The 22,501-nt window shown below is 34.5% G+C and overlaps 1 protein-coding gene across 2 annotated transcripts in view; it reads right to left on the bottom strand.

Annotated features, from left to right (window-relative positions):
• Positions 1-22,501, bottom strand: part of LOC150107267 (cytoplasmic polyadenylation element-binding protein 2-like) — a 267,241-nt gene that overhangs the window by 38,228 nt on the left and 206,512 nt on the right. For both annotated transcript variants that reach the window (XM_090391770.1, XM_090391771.1), the window contains exon 6: positions 7,890-8,008. In XM_090391770.1, coding sequence (XP_090247896.1) covers positions 7,890-8,008 — 119 coding nt within the window. The remainder of the gene's footprint in view (positions 1-7,889; positions 8,009-22,501) is intronic.

A 22,501-nucleotide genomic window follows, 5' to 3' on the forward strand; every position in this document is an offset into this window, starting at 1 on the left:
CATGATAAAACCCAGAAGCGAGTGAGGAATTCCATGAAAACTCATAGACTGTTTTGGACTGTCTACCAAGGAGAGAGATACTTTACATCTTAGGAGACTTAAATGCAAAAGTGGGAAAGAGTATGAGAGTTAGGCCAGAGTGTGGCATGTTTGGTCTGGATGAATGTAACACCCATGGTGAAAGATGTTGGAATTTGCCCATGCTAACAGATTAGTTATTACCAATACCTGCTTCCAGAAACACCCACGACAAACCTATACTTGGATATCTAACACCGATAGGTCAAGGCACCAGATTGATTACATCATGGCTCTCCAGCAGTGGAAGACAGGCATCTCTGATGTGCATACTTGTCCTGAATATTGTGTAGAGACCATCAGCTAGTAAGAACCAAAGTAAGACTAAGACTCTGAAAAGTTCCAAGCCAGGCACATCCCACTAGATTGGATGTTCGAATAATTCCTAGTGGATTCGCAGAGGAAACATTGACTTGGCTGGATGATTTTATGAAGACCAATGAGGAGAACTCACTAGAAATGCTTTAGGAAGGAGTCGAGGATAATACAGGATAGAGCCAAGAAGTATCTCGGCCCAATAAGAAGACCAAGAGACCCATGGATATCAAGATTCAATGTGGGAACTAATCAAAAGAAGGCAGTTGGAAAAACAGAGAGACACAGGGACTGAAGAATATAAGAGATTACACAGAGAAGTCAGAAGAGTGATCAAGCAGGGCAAGGAAAAGTTCTATACTAATAAATGTGAAGAGATAGAGTTCCAGATGAGGAGGCCCAATTATAAAAGGATGTTTTATTTAGTTTGTGATCTAAAGCACAAGTTTAAGCCTAATTGAATGTCATCAAAGACAAGAATGGAGAATTACTAACAGAAGAATTGGAAATCAAAAACAGATGGAAAGAATACTGTGAGGAACTGTACAATAGAGTGGATAAAGAACATTTGGAGGAGCCTTCTCACCAGGAAAATTCTGATTTGGAACCACTTCCACTTAGGCATGAAGTTGAAAGATCAGTTAAGCAGTTTAACAGCAATAAAGCTCCAGGTGCAGATGGAATCCCAACAGTGTTAATTAAGGCCACAGGGGATGGGGGAGGGGGGATAGCAATGTTTCATAGATTGATTACAAGGATATGGGAGACAGGATCGTGGCCTACAGACTGGAAGAAGTCAGTTTTCATACAACTACATAAGAAGGGAGATATGAAGGTTTGCAAGAACTATTAGTTTAATATCTCATGCAAGCAAAATTTTATTGAAGATCATGCTAAATAGAATTGAGGCCAAAGTTGAGGCAGAGATGCCCGAAGAACAAGCAGGTTTTAGGAAAGGTAAGGGCACCAGAGATCAGATCCTTTGCCTTAGACAGATCATAGAAATATAAAAAGAATTCAGACTCCCTCTGGTAATGTGTATCTTAAACTACTGTAAAGCTTTTGACTGTGCTCAGCATGTGAAACTTTGGGAAGTAATGAAAAGAATGGGTTTTCTTCAACATACTATCAGGTTGATAGCCACTTTGTATAGGGAGCAAGAAGCCACAGTAAGAACAGGTGTTGGATTAACTGATTGGCTTCAGGTTGGAAAAGGAGATAGGTAAGAATGTTTACTTTCTCCTCACTTGTTTAGTATATATGTGGAAGACCATGCATAAAGCATTGGATAAGCTCAAGACTGGAATTAGGATAGGTGGTAGATTGTATGCTGATGGTACCACACTCCTCGGTAATGACAAGAACTAGGACAAATTCTTGATAATTTAACAAGATCAGTAATAACAAAGGACTTCAACTCAATCCTAGCAAGACAAAGATAATGGTTCTTAAAAGAAATACAAACAGGAGAAACTCTTCAGAAACAAGTGAATCTTGATGGAGAAAGAATTAAGTCAGCAAGTTTGAGTACCTGGGAGCCAATATTAATGTGAAGAACTGTTGTTCAGAAAACATCAGAAGAAGATTAGGAATGGCTAAAACAAGTCATAGACTTGTCTAAAATCTGGAAGGATGGATCTATCTCCATGGGAACAAAGTTGAGGATTTTGGATGCAGTTGTTTTTCCAACAGTGACTTATAGATGTGAGAATTGGAACATAAAGAAGTCTGATAAGAAAAGAATAGCTGCTTTTGAGATGTGGTGTTACAGAAGGCTGTTGAGGGTATCATACACTGAAAGGCATACAAATGAATGGGTGTTAGAAAAGATCAATAGAACTTAAAGGCTCCTAAAGGATTACTGACAGAAGAAAGTTAAAATATCTTAGACATATTGAAAGGATGGAAGGAGGACTTCTCAGAACAGTAATAGAAGGTAAAGTTCCTGGAAAAAGAGGAAGGGGTAGAATGTCAATGAAATGGATGGTGTATGGAGTGGCTGATCTTCAGAGAGTGAAGCTCCAGAAAAGTATACAACAGGACTACATGGCAAGGCCTGGTGTGGCACATCACCGAGCCTCAGTGACCATACAGCATCTGTGGATGTCCTGTGAACATATGAATATAATTTGATCATTTTATTTTATATGCTGTGTTTATATATATAAAAACAATATCATCATCAAATTTCTGATATGTAACCTCAAGGAGTGTACAGGATATGATACTACATGAAAAATTTACATCATTACTAACTTCCTATCTACAATTTTCCTCCAAATCAGTCTGTTACCAGTCAAGACTTCAACATTATCAGATCTTATATTTCTATCTTCTAAGGCACTTTTTTACCATATCAATTCACCTATATCTTGATCTTCCTCTGGGTTTTTTCCCCTCCAACCTGGCAGAGAACACTTGTTTTGCCAATCTTTCCTCTCCGATTCTGTTTAAGTGACCATATCACCTGAGATGAGCTCTGCTAACACATTCCTGGATGCTCAATGTCAAGTTCTTTCCTAATATCCTTGTTTTTAATATGATACTGCCACTGATACCATCTGTTCATGCCCCTAATCTTTCTCAGGACTCTCATATCTGCAGTCTCTAGTCTTTGGTGAAGTGTTTTAATTCTAACCCAGCTAATTTATGTTTTGACTAATTTCTCTCTTATTCCATATAAATTTATTCAATTGACTTCCTACCACACCAGCTTTGTTGATTTTGTTGTCTATTTCCATATTTAATTTACCATCTTCACTAAAAACCATGCCTCTGTAGCTGAAATGTTTTACTTGCTCCACAGGTTCTCCATTCACAACGCAGTTGACATTTTCAGTGATTCTGCTTATTTTCATTGTCTTTGTCTTGTTATTGCTGACCTTCATACCATATCTATTACAACAGTTATTCAATTTAGTCAGGGAATCTTGCGAACTTGTAGCAGATTTATTTAGAAGTAAAACATCGTCCGCATAAAGCAAAGAGCTGGCATTAACATCTCCAATTGTGATATCAGGTTTAATACCACTTTCCTTCATAATGATAATTATAGATATAGATAATGAATAACAGAGGGGATAATATACATCCTTGTCTGACACTAGATTTAACATTAAACCATTTTCCTGTACTTCCTTCAATTCTAACTGCTGACTTACAATTCAATAAAGACTAAGTATTGCTTGATATAATAGTCCATTGACACCATACAACTGTAGCATTTTATATAACTTTTCTCTTGGCACCTTGTCACATGCCTTTTCCAGATCTACAAAACTTAAATACAGATCTGTGTTATATTCCCATGATTTCTCAACTATTTGTCGTAAAGTGATATCCTTTGCTGACGATACAGCTTTAGTATACACTGAAACAACCCTTGAAGATCTAAAAAATCGGATTAATAGCGATATGTTAAAACTAAGTATATCGTTTAGCAACAACGGATTTAACATTAATACCTTAATACCGACAAAACGAGATATATGTACTTTACATTAACAGACAAATTAGATCACAGTATAACTATAAAATGGCATGAAAGGAAATGTAGTGATACTCTAAACTATAAATTTAGCTTAATCAAAAAAACAAAACCGTCAGGTGGTTGGGTCTCCATATCGATAGCAATTTGAAGTGGAACTCCCACACCACTTTCTTAACAAATAAGTTTAGGTTCATAATTAACAGAATATATTATGTTAAAAAATTTGTAAATGTAGCATTCTTAAGATGTTTATATTATTCCTGGGTAAATTCTTCACTGCAATATGGCACTCCCTGTTGGGGCGAAGACTATTATAACAATCTGCTTCCATTAATAAGAATACAAAACAGAATAATTAGAGCCATAACTACTACTGACATTGCACACTCAACCAATGATCTGTATATCGTTCATAATATTCTACCATTTCAGAAACTATATATCTATGGTTGTTTGTTATATGTAAAAAGAAACACTGAAAGTTTCTTGGTATATAATGTAGACTATGGATTGCGCTGTGGTCGAAACACGCTGGAAGTACCTAGGGCTAACAAAGAAATTTTTCACAAATCTTTCGAGTATATTGCAACGAGTAGCTATAATAAACTTCCGAATGAAATTAAATCTATAACCTCAGAATATGTATTCAGAAAAAGATTGAAAAACTACCTTATGGGATTAAAGAATGTTGACAATTATTTTAAACGTATAGTATAAGAGATCATTATAACTCATATATCATAACCAATTAAGGTATTGATTTACAAATTGGTTCATTCAATTAGGTATTAAAATATCAACATGTACACTATTATAACTGGTAAGGGAGCCCTCTTAGATGCGGTCCCTGGACTCTCAGTGTTTTGAGCTAATTACTTTTCTAGTAACCAGTATGGCTACGGCCCTTGGTTAGACATATTTGCATTAACTAACTTACATTATTCTAAACCAGTTACTTATCATAATTATGAAACCATTCGAAATATATCATATTCTACTTGCATATATGAGAAAACTTTTTATTAGCTATAATACAATATCAGCCAAAATAAGTGTTAGTACCAACAGAATATGATAGTAATACTTGAATTTTATTTTGTAACATTGTACTGTGCATTGAATCGTATTGTGAAATATTGTCATAATTATATTATGAGAGCTCTACTCCAATCATCTGGAATTCATCTCTCTGTCTAGGTCTTCTGAACTATGCAGTCCAGCCACTGTAAGACTTTTATACCTCCATACTTGAGCATTTCTAGTCAAATATAATCTACTCCAGCTGGCTCTCCACATTTCAGGCTTTTGACAGCTTTTTCTACTTCACATGGATATGTATTATTCCTGACTGCATCCCTGTTGAGTTTTTTTTTTTTAAAACAGTGTGCTATCATTGACTGTTTCATTTAGCAACTTTTCGAAGTAATTACTCCATACTTCAAGGATATCTTTTTCTTAATAGAACATCCAGTTTTCATGTCACCTTTATTATCTCTAATTCTTCACAGCACTCTTTCCTCCAGACTCCAGAACAATCTCCAGAATATCTTGCCACCCTCTTGATATTTATTTTCTATGTTCTTACCAAAGTCTTCCTATGAGTTTTGTTTAGCTAATTTTACACAGTGTTTAGCTTTCTTACATTTGTCTCGGTATTCTCTAAGAGCACCAACTGACTTATTTGCCAGGAACTTTTGATAAAGTTTCTTCTTTTCCTTCACTGCCTCTTTAACTTCCTGTGTCCACCATGGAGTTCTGATTTTTCTATCCTTGCAGACAACCTCACCACATGCCTCTTTGACTGAATCAATCAATGTATTCTTCCTTGCCACTGAATCTCCAAGTTTTGTTTCCTGTTATCAAACTCCTTCATTCTTTCTTGAATAATCTTTGTGTATTTTAGTCTACAGTTCACACCTGAGAGCTGCGCAACTTTTATTCGCTAAAAAAAAAAAAAAAACACGTATAAAATAAAATTATCAAGTTATATGCCCTTCCACACACACACACACACACACACACACACACACACACACACACACACATTTGAAACCTTGAAGCAATGGGTCTTCTAGCATTAAATACAGGATATCTGCAAAGATAGAAGTTAACATATCTTAAAGAGTCAAATAGACATTCAGAAAAAACTTGGCAAATATTGCTCTGAAACATCAGAACACAAATTTCTCATCAATTCTTAAATTCAATTAAAGAAAACAGTAGTAACAAATGTATACAATCACACAGGAAAAATGACAAACTCATAACCTAGGTATTCAACACATTCCTTACTTTTCTAGCATATTCAGTTATTAAGATAAATACCAAAAATATCATAGAGCAGGTGTGAAATGGATGAATCAAGAGGAAAGGTATGTACATTCTGGAAGAAGCACAAGATGAGTGCTTATAACAACCAGTTGTATGAAAAGTACAGAGAGCAGGTGAAGAAGGTGACTCACTTGATTAGGGTAGTAAAAATGCAGTATGAGCAGCAGTTAGTTAATGTGGTTAAATAAAATCCAAGGGAATTTTTTTTTTTGATATATGGGTAGTAGAAGAAAGAATGATTATGGATGAAGGAAGACGGATGGCATTGATTGGTAAGAATGGAGAAATGATAACCACTGCAGAGGATATAGCTGACGTATTTAATGAACACTTTATAAAAAGTATGTCATTCTTGTGAATGTGACATCATGCAGAACTTGAATGCAGTGTGAGAGGAGGAGGAGAAGGAACTGTTATTAAGTGAGCAGGAGGCATATGGGGAATTGAATAAACTTGATGTAAATAAAGCTGTAGGACTTCATGCTATTTCATCATGTGTTGAGGGAATGTTCCAGGGAGTTAACAGCTTTTACATCTTTTTAACATGAGTCTTGCAGTGGGCCAAGTTTCAAAGGAGTGGAAAGAGAGTAAAATTGTTCCAATTCATAAGGGAGGGGATAAGACCAGTGCTTTGAATTATAGGCCAGTCTCTGTGTCTGGAGTTGTGGTTAAAATGTTAGAGAGGTTAGTTAAGACCAAGACTCGGAATTAGGTTGACAACAGAAATAAAAAAAAAAAAAAAAACTCTTCGGTGGCCAGCATGGGTTTGTTAAAGGAAGATCATGTTTTAGCAATCTACTTATTATAATAAAGTGACAAATGCATTGGATAAGGATGATGCATACACAGTAGTATAATTTAGATTTTGCAAAGACCTTTGATAAATTGCCACATGATAAGCTGGTAATTAAATTGGAATGATGGGGCTGAACAGCAGATTAGTTTGTAGAACTGGAGATTGGCTGTCTGATAGGTATCATGGAGTTGTCTATGGATTTCTGGGATATCACTCTTCCAGGAGTGATATCCCAGAAAATGAAAGTTACTAGTGGTGTACCCCAAGGGTCTGTTTTTGGTCCATTACTGTTTAATTTGTATGTATCTGATATTGGGAGAGGTCAGAATGGTGATATGCAGTTGTTTGTAAATCATGCAAAATTGGGGAGAGCTATCAGGAGAAGAGCAGATGCTATGGCTTTGCAAGAGGGCTAATACACTGGCTGAATGGATAAATGAGTGGGGATGTCAATTCAATGTTGCAAAGTGTAGGGTTTTGACATTTGGGAACCAGAAAGTGCAGAAAGTGGGGGATAGGAGGAGGAGAGGGGGATATGATCAAGACAAGTTGTCAAGCGGTTATTACCAGACTAATGTTGGGAAGGTTTTGCATAGAATGGGCAAAGACAGGAAGAGGTCATCCTTGGAAGCTGTATAAGGAGAGTGTGAGCAAGGAGATGAGGAGCAGTTTTTTTTTTGCATGGTGAGCGAGGAGACAGTGGACATATTTAAGGTGCAATATGATAAACTGTGTGTGTAACAGTGGGACCTCCTGCGACGAATCTTTTGACTCCATGGAGATTTTGATAATAAGATATTTAAATATCTTAAGATTATATCATATTTTATACACAGTTCAAAATAAGTAATATTTAAGCTTTGATTTAATAGAACATACTGGTTTATCCTTGATTGTAGGACTTGAAACACAAAGGTATAGTTTGTCATCTTCTTGAATACAGGCATCAATGAGTGCTTGTACAGACGATTCATCTTGAAACAACAAAAATGCATATCCTATAAAAGCAAAGGTGACTGGGAATTATCACTAGGTCACTTTTTTTTTTTATTATTATTCCCTATTTTTTATAAATTAAGGATACCAAGAAATTATATAGTTGGTTTAAGCCTTTATCCAAGTGTAAGCAATAGAATGGTTGCCCCCAGTCCAGAAGTATTTTCAGGACTGGGACAACTTGTGTATAGAAGCTAACAGCTTCACATCACTTGCCTTAGTATCCCATAATGCAAGCACATATCCTTACGATGTCTGCACGGTTAGCCTAGTGGCTTTGCACTTCGCAACCATATGACTGGGGAAGGACTGTCCTAGGTTCGATTCCCGTCGACGACGTGAGGAGCCGAAGGATCTTCCTCAGCCATAGCCAAGTTAGCCGGGTCTTGGGCATGGACAGCAGGGTTTTTCCACCAGTTTACCTGGCGTTTTTCATCCCGCAAGCAGGCAAACTGGCTCCGTGAACACACAGGGATACAGCCAGGAATACCTCGAGGCATAGGGGGTGACCATTCTATCCTTGTATTTCGGTTACGAAATCCAAGCATGCTTAGAGGGTTGTGGGCTTTAAAGGCCTGTTAAAGCCATTGAGATAGATAGACATATCCTTACGGGTATGTATGATGCTATGCATAATTTTCAACAACTTTCTCTAATCCAGAGTAATTTAATAATAAGGTTTGACACCTTCTGGCAACTTGTATATGAAAATATGACTTCTGCATTACTTCAACCTTAGTATCACCTCTGGGTCTGGCTCCTACTGAAGAGACCTCAATAAAGTTCAAAACTGGTCTGGGTAGTGACCCTTCCCATAATGCATAGCATTATACATATCCGTAAGGATATGCGCTCTGCATTATGGGATACTAAGGCAAGTGATTAGCTTCTATATACGAGTTACCCCAGTCCTGAAAACATTTCAGGCACAAACTTTGTTTGCTTACACTTGGATAAAGGGTTAAACCAAGAATATAATTTTTTAGTATCTTCAATTTATAGTATAACCAAGTGAAAAAACTTCCCTAATTTTAATTTTAAATGTATGGATTTATATATCACATATGCATTTTGAAAGAAGAGTATTATTTAAATGAGATTAAACTTGGAATCACTATAAAAATTCATAAAAGAATCATATTAAATATATAATAAAGAAAAAAAGAGCAAAAGCATAAATTATGCTACTGATATCTAAAGAATGAAAAAATTAAATAATTCACTAGAGATACTGAGGAGAAAGTAGTGTTTGTAAAATACCTTAAATTCTTTGAGCATAAAGAACATTGTCATGTTTCCTTTTCTATTATTTTTCTTTTTCACTTCCATTTCTACCATTCATTATTCCCCATACAGTCTGTTACCAATTTTTTGGTGTGTTTGTTTGTTTAGAGAATATAATATAGATCTATTTTCTACTATTCGTTATCCCCAACACAGTCTGTTACCAATTTTTTGTGTGTCTGTTTAAAGAATATAATAGAGACATATAATGGGAAAACTTGTCACAAAAATAAACAACTTTTAGAACAGAAATTATGAAAAATTATTTTCAGTTTAATTTAATGAATTTCAGTAAAATTCTATTTAAAATATGATAATGGGAAATTCCTTTTATACATATAAAGATGCATAAATACACTTGAGAAGTAAGACACCTTAAATCTGTTACTGATTATATAACAGTAAATTAAAAATTAATAACAAATGGCAGAATTTACATTTACACAGATCATTAAGCAGTTACTGAAGGAAGACAGAGAACTATACCAAAGAAATCAGAATAGAATACATATTAGAAACTGAGTTAATGAAAACTGCAAAATGAATAAAACAATATAGGCAACAATAAAGGAGTGGATGACAGCTGCTTGGGGGGGGGGATGAATACACGAAAAGGAATTGGTACAAATCAAAAATTAAAGAAATAATTAAGCATACACAATGTACTTTGGTTCATAAACAGAAAATAAATTATAAGAGAAAGAGTACCACAGCTAAAAGAGGAATTAGAGCCTATTTATCTGTATTTAGATTAACACTACAATGTTAATTTATATTGTGATAATCTTGCAAACACTTTAAATCGCATGAAAAATTTATAGTTATGTCCCCCTTTGCAGTATTTTTATTTTTTAATGCAATGAATCGACTGCGACTTAAATGAAACAAGCAATAGCAGAGCAGTAGCAGAAAATATTCAAGAGGAATGCCATCAGAAATACATATCAATAACTGGAAGTAGATAAAACACCATCAGAAATCTGAAAAAGTAGCAGAAGTATATGATTCAACAAAACACTCAAATACAAAGTTACCAAGCAGTTATGGTGATATCATTCAAAACTGCATAATTCACTACATGTAGTCAGGATATTAAATTCCAGATGATTTGAATAGGGTCATCACAGTATCCATTTAAAATGGAAGTAAAATATGTGAAAGTTATAGAGGAATTTCCTTATTTCCTCCTATGTTTTAGGTAAGATTTATGCAAAAATTCCTGAAAACAGGCTAAGGAAAAACTGAAATTTTTTGACAAACAGCTGAGAAAACAAATAACATCAAAAATCTGTATTTAACTTTTTGGGGGCCAGCAAATGCATATAAGATGTGCAAATACAAAAGCTGTTCAAATTCTACAATTATACAGTTTCAATGGGACATTACTGAATATATAGCATATTGTTTAAGTCGTAAGTCAGAACTAGAGGATACATGAACATGGCTTGATGTAAAATCATATGTAAGACAATGGCACAGGCTATCTCCAGCATTATTCATCATCATCTATATGATTACATTATGAAAGAAAGTGGTATTAAACCTAATATCAAAATCTGAGATATCCAATTCAGCTCTTAACTTTATGCAGAGGTTATATTTCTAAATAAATCCAGTATAAGTCTTAGGATGATAAATGAAATAACTGCTGTACAAATTTAGTATGAAAATAATATAAAAGAAAAAGATAACAGGCAGTGAAAAGCATCAACTGCATTTCTCAAAATAGAACCTATAAAATAAGTACAGTACTTGTTGAAAATAAATTTAATTTTCTTAAATATAACAGTTAATACATTTAAGGAAATTAAATTTATTTTCTACTCATATTTTGCTCAGGAAGAGAGCCAGAGAATTGGCTACAACATTTAAAATATTAGCACAAGAATGATTCCAACAGCATGAATCATACCCTCACTTGTCTCGTTGCAACTGCGCAAGCAAGAAACAATACTATTAAGGTTCCAAGGAACCAGGTCAAGTGTATAGTTTTGCAATTAAAAAAAAAAAATTAATAAAAATTATGAGCAGTTTATGGCTCTTACTTCCACTTGGAGATAGGTATTTAGTCCACTTAATTAAGATTAGGACAATGATATAGTGTTTCCTGCATTTCAAGGAATAGACAATCAAATTTAAATCTACTATAGCATAACATCTTTGATTCCAATGAACTACACCTAGCATTGATTATAGACCATCAGTATATCCATACAGATGTTCTACAGAATTTTGCTTATGTAAATTAGTGTGAGCTTAAATATTCTGTTTCAAATTATCATTTTCAGTTGTTAGTGAATTTATATAGTGAGAACTGCATGATTAATTACTTATTTTTGTATGTGTGTATATATAGTTCACATTTAAGTGCAATTAATCTCAAAGGAAGCAGGCCTTCTTTATACCACCTTACCCCAAAGTAACTGATAGAGGCATGTGGAGTCAATTGTGCTGTACAGGTTCTCCTGGGACAAAGGAACCAACATTTTTAAATGATTGAAATATATTTTATAATTTTGAAATAACTAATTTGTATAATTATCTTGCAGTATTTCAATAAGTTCTGATGTTTTTTTATAGAACAGAAAGTATGAATGATTGAGAATGACAGATTATTTAGTAACAGATTAAGTGAGTATATGCATGGAATGAAAGTACAGAAACACATTTACAGAGATTACTGAGTGATGTACAAAAGAATGTGAGAGAAGAATAGAAACAAAAATAAGCAGCAGTGGGTTTATGTAAAGGGTGTGAAACTTAAAAGGAGGAAAAAAGTATAAATTTAGTACATCTACTATGTTTCACACCTTTAATCAGAGATTAAGGGTGTGAAAGATGGTAGAGTCATTAAAGCATGTTATCCAGGGTCAGAGATTAAGGATATCACTGAGTCTGTGAAGTTGCAGAGGGATAAAGTAAGTGAGATTATTACAAATAACCTGGTAGTGAATGATTTTCTGTGCTACAGGATTTGAAAGACTTGATCAAAGCAATGAATATAAAGAGCGAGAGTGGAAAGATAATGAGTATGTTACCAAGATTCAACAGTGATGAATTAAACAGAAGAGCAATTATAGAAAATTGAATGATATCGAGATTGTGTAAAAACTTTTGTAAAGAAATGAAACTGAATATTCATTTTATGAAGTCTGGGATGAGTTTAATAAAAGGAAGGAAATTTTTTAATAGTGATCATTTGCACTTAAAATGATTGGGTGCATAGCATTTAGAACATTCATTGAAAAAGTAAATGGACAAAAACAGGGAAATGGGATTTGCAAGGGACGTAGGTGACAGAATCAGCTGTTAATAGTACTAAGGTCAATAATCACTGTAAATGTGGGATTAAATGTTCTCAGAAAATAAACTGTGTCCAGAGTGGGCTAATTCACACACAGGAAGGTTATGGGAGGAAGGGAGTATTGCAGTTTATGTATATTAATGCCGGAAGTACTTGGAATAAGTGTAAGGAATTTTTGGCATTAGTTAGCACAACTTAGCCAAAAATTATAGGAATTAGTGAGACCAGGTTGACTAAGAACGATATATTTATAGGGATAAAATGTAAGGGATACAGTATTTTCAGCTAGGACAGAATGGGGAGAGGGGTTTTGCTAATGACAGATGAAGAGTTGCAATAAAAAGAGGGAAGTGCCTCAAGATGACAGGTATGAAGAGGGCAATTCATTTGAGGCATTTAGCATGAGATAGAAGATCAACAGGATGAAATATGTACTTGTATATGTGTATATATAGTTCACATTTAAGTGCAATTAATCTCAAAGGAAGCAGGCCTTCTTTATACCACCTTACCCAAAGTAACCGATCGAGGCATGTGGAGTCAATTGTGCTGTACAGGTTCTCCTAGGTCAAAGGAACCAACATTTTTAAATGTCTGAAATATATTTTATAATTTAATTTAATATTTTATTACAACTGATAGAGGGGGGCCATGTGGAGTCAATTGTGCTGTACAGGTTCTACTGGGATAAAAGGAACCAACATTTTTAAATGACTGAAATATATTTTATAATTTTGAAATAACTAATTTGTATAATTATCCTGCAGTATTTGGTTGCTGCTATGATCCAGGGTATAAGGGAGAATGTAGATACTATTCATTGCCAAATTTGCATCATGAATGAAGGTCAAGTAATTATTATGAGTTATTTTAACTATGGGAACATAGATTGGGAGAAGGAATGGTCACAAGGAAGGAAGGAAATGGAGTTTATATAGTTGTTACGAGATAATTACCTGAGAACAGCATGTAATGGAAAGGATAAGAGGTTTGAAAGTGTTGGATCTGGTCATAGCATTGGAAAACATATCAATAACCAATTCAATCAGATTGTCTGCACTTGGGGAAAGTAATCATGTGATCTTGACCTGGGAGACTGTAAGAAGTGCAGAATTTTCTGTTAAGAAGGAGTATATGTGGAATCAGAGCCGGCGCTAGGGTCTTTGCCGCCCGCATGTTCTATCTAAGCACCCCTGTAACGATCTGGGAGTGTGTGGTTCTTTTACGATAATATAAATTCAAGTTATTTGAAATTTCTTAAATAAATTTTGACAGAACAGCCACACATTGGTTCGCTAAATGTAACGAACCGGAGGTGTTGACTAGGCAGGATAATCGTTAAAAACCTGAATATTTAAAAAATTCTCAAACGTTAAAGCAAATTTTGATAAAGCCACTTCACTTTAATCGTTGAATATAATGATTACAGGGATTATAGCCTTCTCACCGACCCGAATTGCTAGCAAAATTAAAATGAATTTTAATTAAAGTTAAAATTTATTTGAACTAAAGTTTAAAAAATTCTTGCATTTTACAAGTTACTAAATTTTTAGTAACTTGTAAAATTTTTTTAATAATTTTTATAAGTGGTACTATCTTTTAGAAAAATAAAAGAAACTCAAGATAGATGAGAAAATAAGAAAAGAATTCAGAAATAATTAGAACATTTAATATAAGTATTCAAAAAATAACATCTTTACAGAATAACAGAAAATAAATTAAATAACATAAATATACTTGAAATTTTTTTAATTTCAAGCCTTAAAATTAAAATTTTTAGGTTTTTGATTTCATATTCACAAAATTAGAAATAATGGTCTTAACGTCTAATTCCGCACATATCATTTTCAATAGCTATTAACGACAAACTAACAAGCCTTTTTTGTGACATACTTGTTCTTAAGTAGGTTTAAATCAATTTCAACTTGGAAAAGGAACGTTCTCCACTCGCTACACTAACAGGTAAGGTTAATAGTATTCTTAAAGCAATTGAAAAGTTAGGGAAAGATAAATTATTGGACACAATAAAATTAAGAATATTGAAAGGACTTTTGAATATTTAAATTATCCTTCCGAAAAATATCCCAGAAAGCACATAACTCGTCATATTTACGTCTTTATTGTTGCAATCCTTCAAGAGAATCTCTAAATCGTCACAATTTTTTCGTAAATCTTCGTTATTAATTCGTAGTAATCTATACAAGAAATTGAAATTATCATAATATGTTTTTAGTTGTTCAAAACGTTCTATTAACGAACACATTGCAACGTCTAGAAGTGTATATAACACATTTACTCTATATTTATCTTCTGGCGATTGTGGCATTTCGTCATGATGCTTGTAGTCAAATTGTCATGTCTTCTTTCGTCGTCAAACTTCCGTACCAGTTTTAAATTCTTGTCTCCATTCACCTCTTCTTTAAAATTTGTATCTGATCAATACTCTTGTAAGAATATTTTTAAGTTTTCGATACTCTAAATCAAGTGTAATGTTCATATTTTTGTCTTGAAGCATTTTACTCATAGGGTTTATTCTGTTAAGTCAATCATGCCAAGTTATAAGAGAGCAAATAAATTTGTAGTCCTTTATTTTAGCACATAATGTTTGTGCTTCATGTTGAGTTTCTTTATTAAAATTTGCATTATTTAAAATTTCAAAAAGTGCATCATAAATTTCTCCTAACTGATATCGTAGAGGACGGATTGCATTAATTTTACTTTCCCATCGCATTTCTGATGGCTGTTTCAATGTTAATTTTTTTTACGAACTTTAAAAGGATTGCCCAACGCTTGTAAGAGAATGAAAAAAAATTTTATATTTCTTGAATAATTGCAAAGAAACTAATTGTATCTATATTCACTTTGGCTTCATCATTACTCATTAAATTTAGACTATGAGCAGCATATGGCACGTAAAACGCTCGAGGATTTTTGTTCAAAAGCAAATTTTGGAGCCCATATTTTTCCCCTTTCATATTTGTCCCAATGTCATACCCTTGACCTTGCATGTCTTCAATGGGAATGTTACATTTTTCCAGTTGTTCCATTATTGTTGCACATAAATCACGTCCTGTGGAATCTGATATATCTGCAAAACCTAAAAAGTTTTCCCTGATCTTGACAATTCCATTGTCACAGGAAACAAAGCGAATAATAATGGTCATTGGTTCTGTTTTACTTGCATCAGGTGTGCAGTCTAAAATTATGGAATAATATTTAGATTTTCGAATTTATAATAAACTTGTATCCCTGATTGCATTACTTAAAGTTTCCAATATTTCATTTTGACTGTCTTTACTCAAATAGTGTACTCTATTGTTTCATTGTAGGGCCCTTTCAACATGATTTTCCATAACGGGATCAAACTTCGCAAACAGTTCGAGTAATTTTTAAAAATTGCCGTTATTCCTTTCATATAATTTATCAGATGATCCACGAAAAGCTAAATTTCGACTACCAAGGAATTTTATAATTTCAATCAAGCATTCTAAAATACTCAATCCAATGTTTCTTTTCCATTTCATACATGCTTTGAGTCTGGAAATCAATAGTAGTTTTCTTTTTTTAAATTTTTATCAAGTTCCTTCCATTTAATGAAATTTTTCATGCAAGTTAAACTAGTCTCATGTCTATGTAAAGTTGTACTTACCAATTGTTATAACCTTCTACAAGACTCAGTAGGTGATTCAGTTGATTCAGTAGGTGCGACAAGTTTGCAACAAAAGCAAAAAACAGAATTTAAAGTTCGGGAATAAATGAGCCATGTTCTTGGCACGAGCTCCCATTTTCCACTGTTCTATTATAATACGTGTTGCCAAATTTACGACCATATGTATCTCTGGGATATATTATATTTTTCTTTTGAACAGGCCCCATTTCAATTAAAACAACTCGTAATTTTTCATCAATATTTCCCCATTCACCTGGATCTTCTAAATTTACAGAGACTAACAATGTGTTAGTTTCATGGTCAACTACAACTAAATCTTGTTGTAGTTGACTAAATCCTAACTATTTTTCACTTAAAATTGTTCAATTATCTTGTTCAATAGTTGCAATAGTACTTTCATGCAAACTGGATGATGTGCAGGGTTCTTCAACTCTGATTTCTGATGTATCGAGTTGGTTACAATCTGCATCAGAATATTTTAATATTTTAACAAATTTATTAAGAGCCCCAGTTTGTTTCTTAATATCTGCTTCTTTCGCAGCATGATGCTTATGATTTTGTGCACCAAATAACTTTTTTTTTAAATTTTTGATTCCATTTCTATTTTATACCCACAAGAAATTATTACACGACATGACACAGAGACGAAATAATAGTCGGCACTGCGCTACTATCAGTAGCCTACTGAGATGCGTGCCATATGACTGGTTAACTAGCAACAAATGTTTTGTATGAAAATTCGTTTCTGCGCATAAAAACCTTTCACCGTTTCACTTTAGATAGATTGCAGTAGACACAACATTCTGCAGGCAAGCATTTAGTCTGCTCTCACTGCAAAATTGTAAACAGCTGGCTGATCAAAGTGGCGGCAATATACATTTTTTTAAAAATTTTTATTTGGTGTATCCGGCCTTATTTATTTTAATATTGATCATTCTAAGAATTTTTTGTTTTTATGATAAAAATTTTGTTTCTTAAAAATTAACTTATGAACCGTTCCCTGGCAGCGGTGCCCACATGCCCACTTCCGCCGGCCCTGTGTAGAATTACAAAGCTGGTGATTATGACAAGCTGAGAAGTCAGCTTTCAGCAGTGCTATAGCATGAGAAAATCAGGATTTCTCCTCCAGACTACCCAGTCAGGAGGGAAATCAAGTAGGAATAAGATGGATGAACAGTATTATTAAGCAGGAGTTGCAGATAAAGAAAAGATTGTGGAGGAAGTATAAAGAAAGAGGTTATCAGCATATCTATTAGCAGTAGTACAAGGTATATGCAAGGAGGGTGACCTGTATCGTGAGGAAGGCCAAAGCTAATTATGAGAAACTAGCTGATGAGTCCAAAAGAAATCCTAAGGGGTTCTTTTGTTATGTGGCAAGTAAAAGGAGGAATAACTATGGAAGGATGACTTTAAAAAGTGTTGATGGTAGGGAAGTAATAGAAGCAAATCGAATAGTTGAGTTACATAGTGATCAGTTTGCAAAAGTGTACCATCTTGGTTGTGATATTGCAATGCTGAATGTATCACTAACTGATGAAAGTCTAGAGATAGAAGAAATAGAGATGCTTAGTATATTACAAAACCTGCCATAGGGTTAGATGGCATATTGACCCATGTGTTACAAGAATGTGCAAGAGAATTTGCACCTCCTCTGACTCAGCTGTTTAATTTAAGCCTCAGGTCTGGCAAAGTTCCAATAGAGTGGAAAATAATTCCACTGCACAAGGGAAGCTCCAAGACAGAAGTAGCAAATTATAAGCCAATCGGTATATCAGGAGTGGTGTTTAAGGTTTTGAGAAATTAATAAAAATTAGAATTCAGGACTGGGTGGACAGAAATGTGATACTTTATAAGGAGGCAACAAGATTTTGTGAAGGATAGGACTTGCTTAGTAACTCACTTTCTATAATAAAGTAATAGTGGAGTTTAATAAAGGAAATCCTTACTTGGTGATACTGCTGGACTTTGCAGAGGCAAAGGAGGATTCCGCATGGAACTCTGTTGCATAAATTGGAGCAAATGGGAATGGATCCAAAGCTGGTGATTTGGATTAGAGGGTAGCTGATGGACAGATATCAAAGTGGTTTATGAAGGAGATGAGTCCAGGAGAAGGCAGGTGACTAGTGGTGTACCTCAGGGCTTAGTAATCCTCTGTTGTTTAATTCGTACATTCATTAACAATAGTGGAAATAATTTGACAAGAAATATCCACTTGTTTGCTGATGATGCAAAATTGGGAAGAGCAATAGTCAATGAAGGTGATGTAGATATCTTGCAGATGGCATAAATACAATGGAAGTAGGATGGACAAAGGTAAAGGGCTGTTAGTTCAATGTGACTAAGTGTAAGGTGATGCACTTTGGGAAGATGGGATCACATGCTGTGTACCATATTAATGGAACTGAACCTGCAAGAAGTTGATGAGGCAAGGGACTTGAGGATTATTGTGGAGAGAGAGAGAACTGAAGTTTAGAGGGCATATTGCAAAGGTGGCCAAAACAGCACATCAAATTACATGGTTGTTGAAGAACATATTAACAAGCAGGAATAGGGAAGTTATAGTTTCACTTGATAACGCATTAATGAGGCTACATCAGGACTACTGAATACAGATCTAATCACCTGGATTTCATTGTGATGAAGTGGTGGAAAGGATCCAGAGGTGAGTGACAATTGCTGCAGGTCTGTGGAATGTTTCCTATGAGGATAGATTGAAGGTCCGTGGGCTCCAAAAACTAGCTTATAGGCATAAGAGAGGAGATATGATAGAAGCACCTAAGTTATTACAGGAGTTTTATAGGACTGATACTGATGAGTGTTTTCTGTACAGTGCAGGAAGGGAGATGAGGAGTCATCCCTGGAATTGTCTAAGAGTGTGGTTAACAAGGGTGTTAGGACTAGATTTTTTTTTTTTTTTTTTGCTTGGAGGGTGGTGAATATGTGGAATGTGTTGCAAGAGGTGGTTGAGAGTGCTTCATTTGTGAATGAGTTTAAGGAGAAGTATGATAGGTATTATGTGAATAATTGTTAATGTGTCAAAGTAGAGTCTTCCACGATGAGTAACTCCATGAAAACACATATTATTATAACATAATAATAGTTGTGCATTGTTTACATTTTATAAGTAGCATTAACATTTTATGAAGTGAACGTAATAGTAGTAGTAAGATTTTCTTGTAGTACTGTATCCAAAATTAGTGTTATAGTTTAATGTTTAGCTATGTTTAAAATAGCTACGTTGGAATGACTACTTAGTTGAAAAAACGCGAGTTTTTACCGCTTTCAAGCAAAGCACCATGAAGATAACATGTAATGTGATGGCTTCCCTTGCATCATGACTAAAGGAGAACTAGATGTACTGGGCACACTGGAGCATGTGCAAGTAAAAAGAACACAGTAACTAGTAAACAGCTGGATAGAGCTTATATAAAGGAGGGAGAGAAATACAGATATAAGAGATATGGAAGAATTTTTGAAACAAGTTAGAGGAAAGTTCCATGAGTATTAGTCTCTTAGAAAGAAAGATGCTTAAAAGCTATTTAGTTATGTTACAAAATTAACAGGAATAACAGTTGTTGAAGATAGTTATAGGAACTTTGGAACTTGATAAATGAAGTTTCTCATATAAGAAGAGAAATGTTTATCCGATATTAAAGATTCCATTAGTGCAGTAATGATTTGACATCTGTTTCGGAGGATACAGCGAGTTGCTTTTTAAGTGTTAGATCATTTTTGTTGGGAATTCTTCATACAAGAAGAGGGAAAAGGTTGTGAATCTAAAAGATGAAAGTAAAAAGAAGAAACAGTTTTGTCGGATTTTTCTAGAAGGCGCTGAAGGAGGAACGCTAGACAGGGTTCGAATTTGAAGACTTTATTGTAAAGTGTGAACTTTTCATATATCTGAGACTAGAAAATCTACAGTTATTTTGAAGATAAAGTGAAAAAGAACTGTGCCAAAGAAATAAACTGTTTCTTTCAAGAGAGGTTCATATGCAGTTAAGAGACGATGTTCTTTTTATCTAGTACATTTATGATGTGCGTATTATATATATATATATATTGTTAGATCCTGAATGAAAAACTTTTATAAAGAAACTATTCATTCAGGATTTAGCAAGTTTAATATAACAGCTGAAAGAGAAACTTGTACTCCAGTAGAAATTAAAGAAATTATTTACTGTATGTAAGAATAAATGTACCTCTTTATGTAGATTTATAAGATTCAATGTTGTCTATCCAAAAATCATGTAGAGGTTTTGTGTGTTGATTATAGTTATATTAAGGCATTCTGTATACAGTGAATGGCTAAGTAAGGTTGTCAACAATAGTCCAAAGGTCGTGTGCAAGCCGTCTTGCTTGAGCATAAGGCTTGAAGCAAGGGCTTACGTGGAAGGCAACTTTAGCTCACTTTCCTAGAAAAGAGTGCTCAAAGAGGAGAAGGAGCATAACGGATCAGCCAAGGGGCACTGAGGACAAGTGCCATGTGAAAAAGGGCAGCGGAAAAAGAGGGTGCAAGGAAGAGAGAATAAAAGGGGATTCACGGCATTTCTAGAGGAATTTTTCTTCATCTCCTTTGAACCCGCTTGTTCCTGATTGATTCAAGGTGGTACGACGATGTCGGACGGTGAGCCCTTTCCTTTGGGTGCTTAATAGATTCCGAACGGTGCCAAACGTGAGATGTCTGCATTTATAGTTTTGAGCTTTCGCTAAGTGTCCCATCGAAAGGAAGCAGCGGAGCATTTCCTTTCAACCGGCAGAACAGACGAGAATGACTGGCAGTAGATCCAGATAGACGGAGACCCGATGTTGGGTGCAGAGTAAAGCCTAATCAGACGACTACCATGACCCTCCATGTGGACATGATCTGATAGAAGTACCAAACCAAGTTCAACAAAGGTGAACAGATCTAATGGACCAGGTATTCCGGCCAAGAAATGGTAAAGTACAGAACTTGGACATCTACTTCCCAATTATGTTAGAGGAAAGAAAGTCGTTGTGTATTGGTCTAATGTGGACAGATTATTAGAGAACTTTAAGTGATCATCTTGATTTTATATAGGCAGATTTCCATTAGACAAGTTGTCTGGGAACTTTTATAGATGAATGTGGCAAAATTTTAATGCGTGAGACTAACATTGTAGACAGAATTGATTAGAAGTTCATAGTATTTATATTATGTGTATTTATGTCTAACTTAAAGGAAAGTGTTATTACTCATATGCCATAAGGTTTACTTGTTTCTCTTAGTTTGAACTTGTATGATACTGAATTAACTGAGTGTGTGATATTTTATATTTATAAATGTTTTAAGGTCTCAATAAACATGTTTTGTTTCTTATACCTGAGCCTTGCCTGAATATGAAATCAAGCTACCACTCATAAACTCGAACCTAAGCAGGAGGGAATAGAAAGTATATTGTATTAGATTAGAGGTCACGACTGCAAGCTGAGTTTTACATAGCCATAGTTGAGTGTTTGTTTAATGAGTATGAGCATAAAGTTCTGGGAAGGTCTCTCTGAATAAGAGTCCCTTTTATCCTAGAATATTGGCTGGCGCAGCTTTAAAAAATAAATTCGTCAATATCTGAAAAGGAGGCTGTCCCAGATAGAAATTTCAAAGGATTCTTTCTTAATTGAGGAATAACCTTTAGTAGTTAGAATAAAAACATGACAAAGTTTTAGAAATCGACTTGTGACACAGATTAGCTTTCCCCTTGAGAGTGAGTGCACAAGAAGTGAGTCGAGAGTCAAAGTTTGTTGAAATTAGAGAAAATTTTATAAAAGGGATAACAACTAAAATATATAGGAAAAAACAACGACGTAACAATATATATATATACACACACACACTATTGACTAAACAGTATCTCAGGAGTGGTGGTGAAGATTTTGGAAAAACTGATTAGGGTTCACATTCAGAAATGGGTTGACAGTGAATCTCTACTTTGCAATGAGTAACATGGGTTTACTAAGGGAGGGTCATGTTTTAGCAACTTGCTCATATTCTATAACAATGTTAACATTGAACTAGAGAAGGGGAATGGATACACCATGATACTTTTGGATTTTGCTAAGGCAAAATCCAAAAGTATCATGATGCATAAACTGGAGAATATGGGTTTGAATTATAGAATATTAGCGTGGATAAGAGGATGGCTGACTAACAAATATCAAAAAGGGATACATAAAGGATGTGAGTCTGCAAGATTTAAAGTATCAAGGATCCACAAGGATCAG

The sequence above is a fragment of the Typopeltis vanoorti genome, chromosome 4, assembly GCF_054136105.1.
Source record: "Typopeltis vanoorti isolate ZY-2024b chromosome 4, IOZ_Tvanoo_1.0, whole genome shotgun sequence".
Classification (NCBI taxonomy): domain Eukaryota; kingdom Metazoa; phylum Arthropoda; class Arachnida; order Uropygi; family Thelyphonidae; genus Typopeltis; species Typopeltis vanoorti.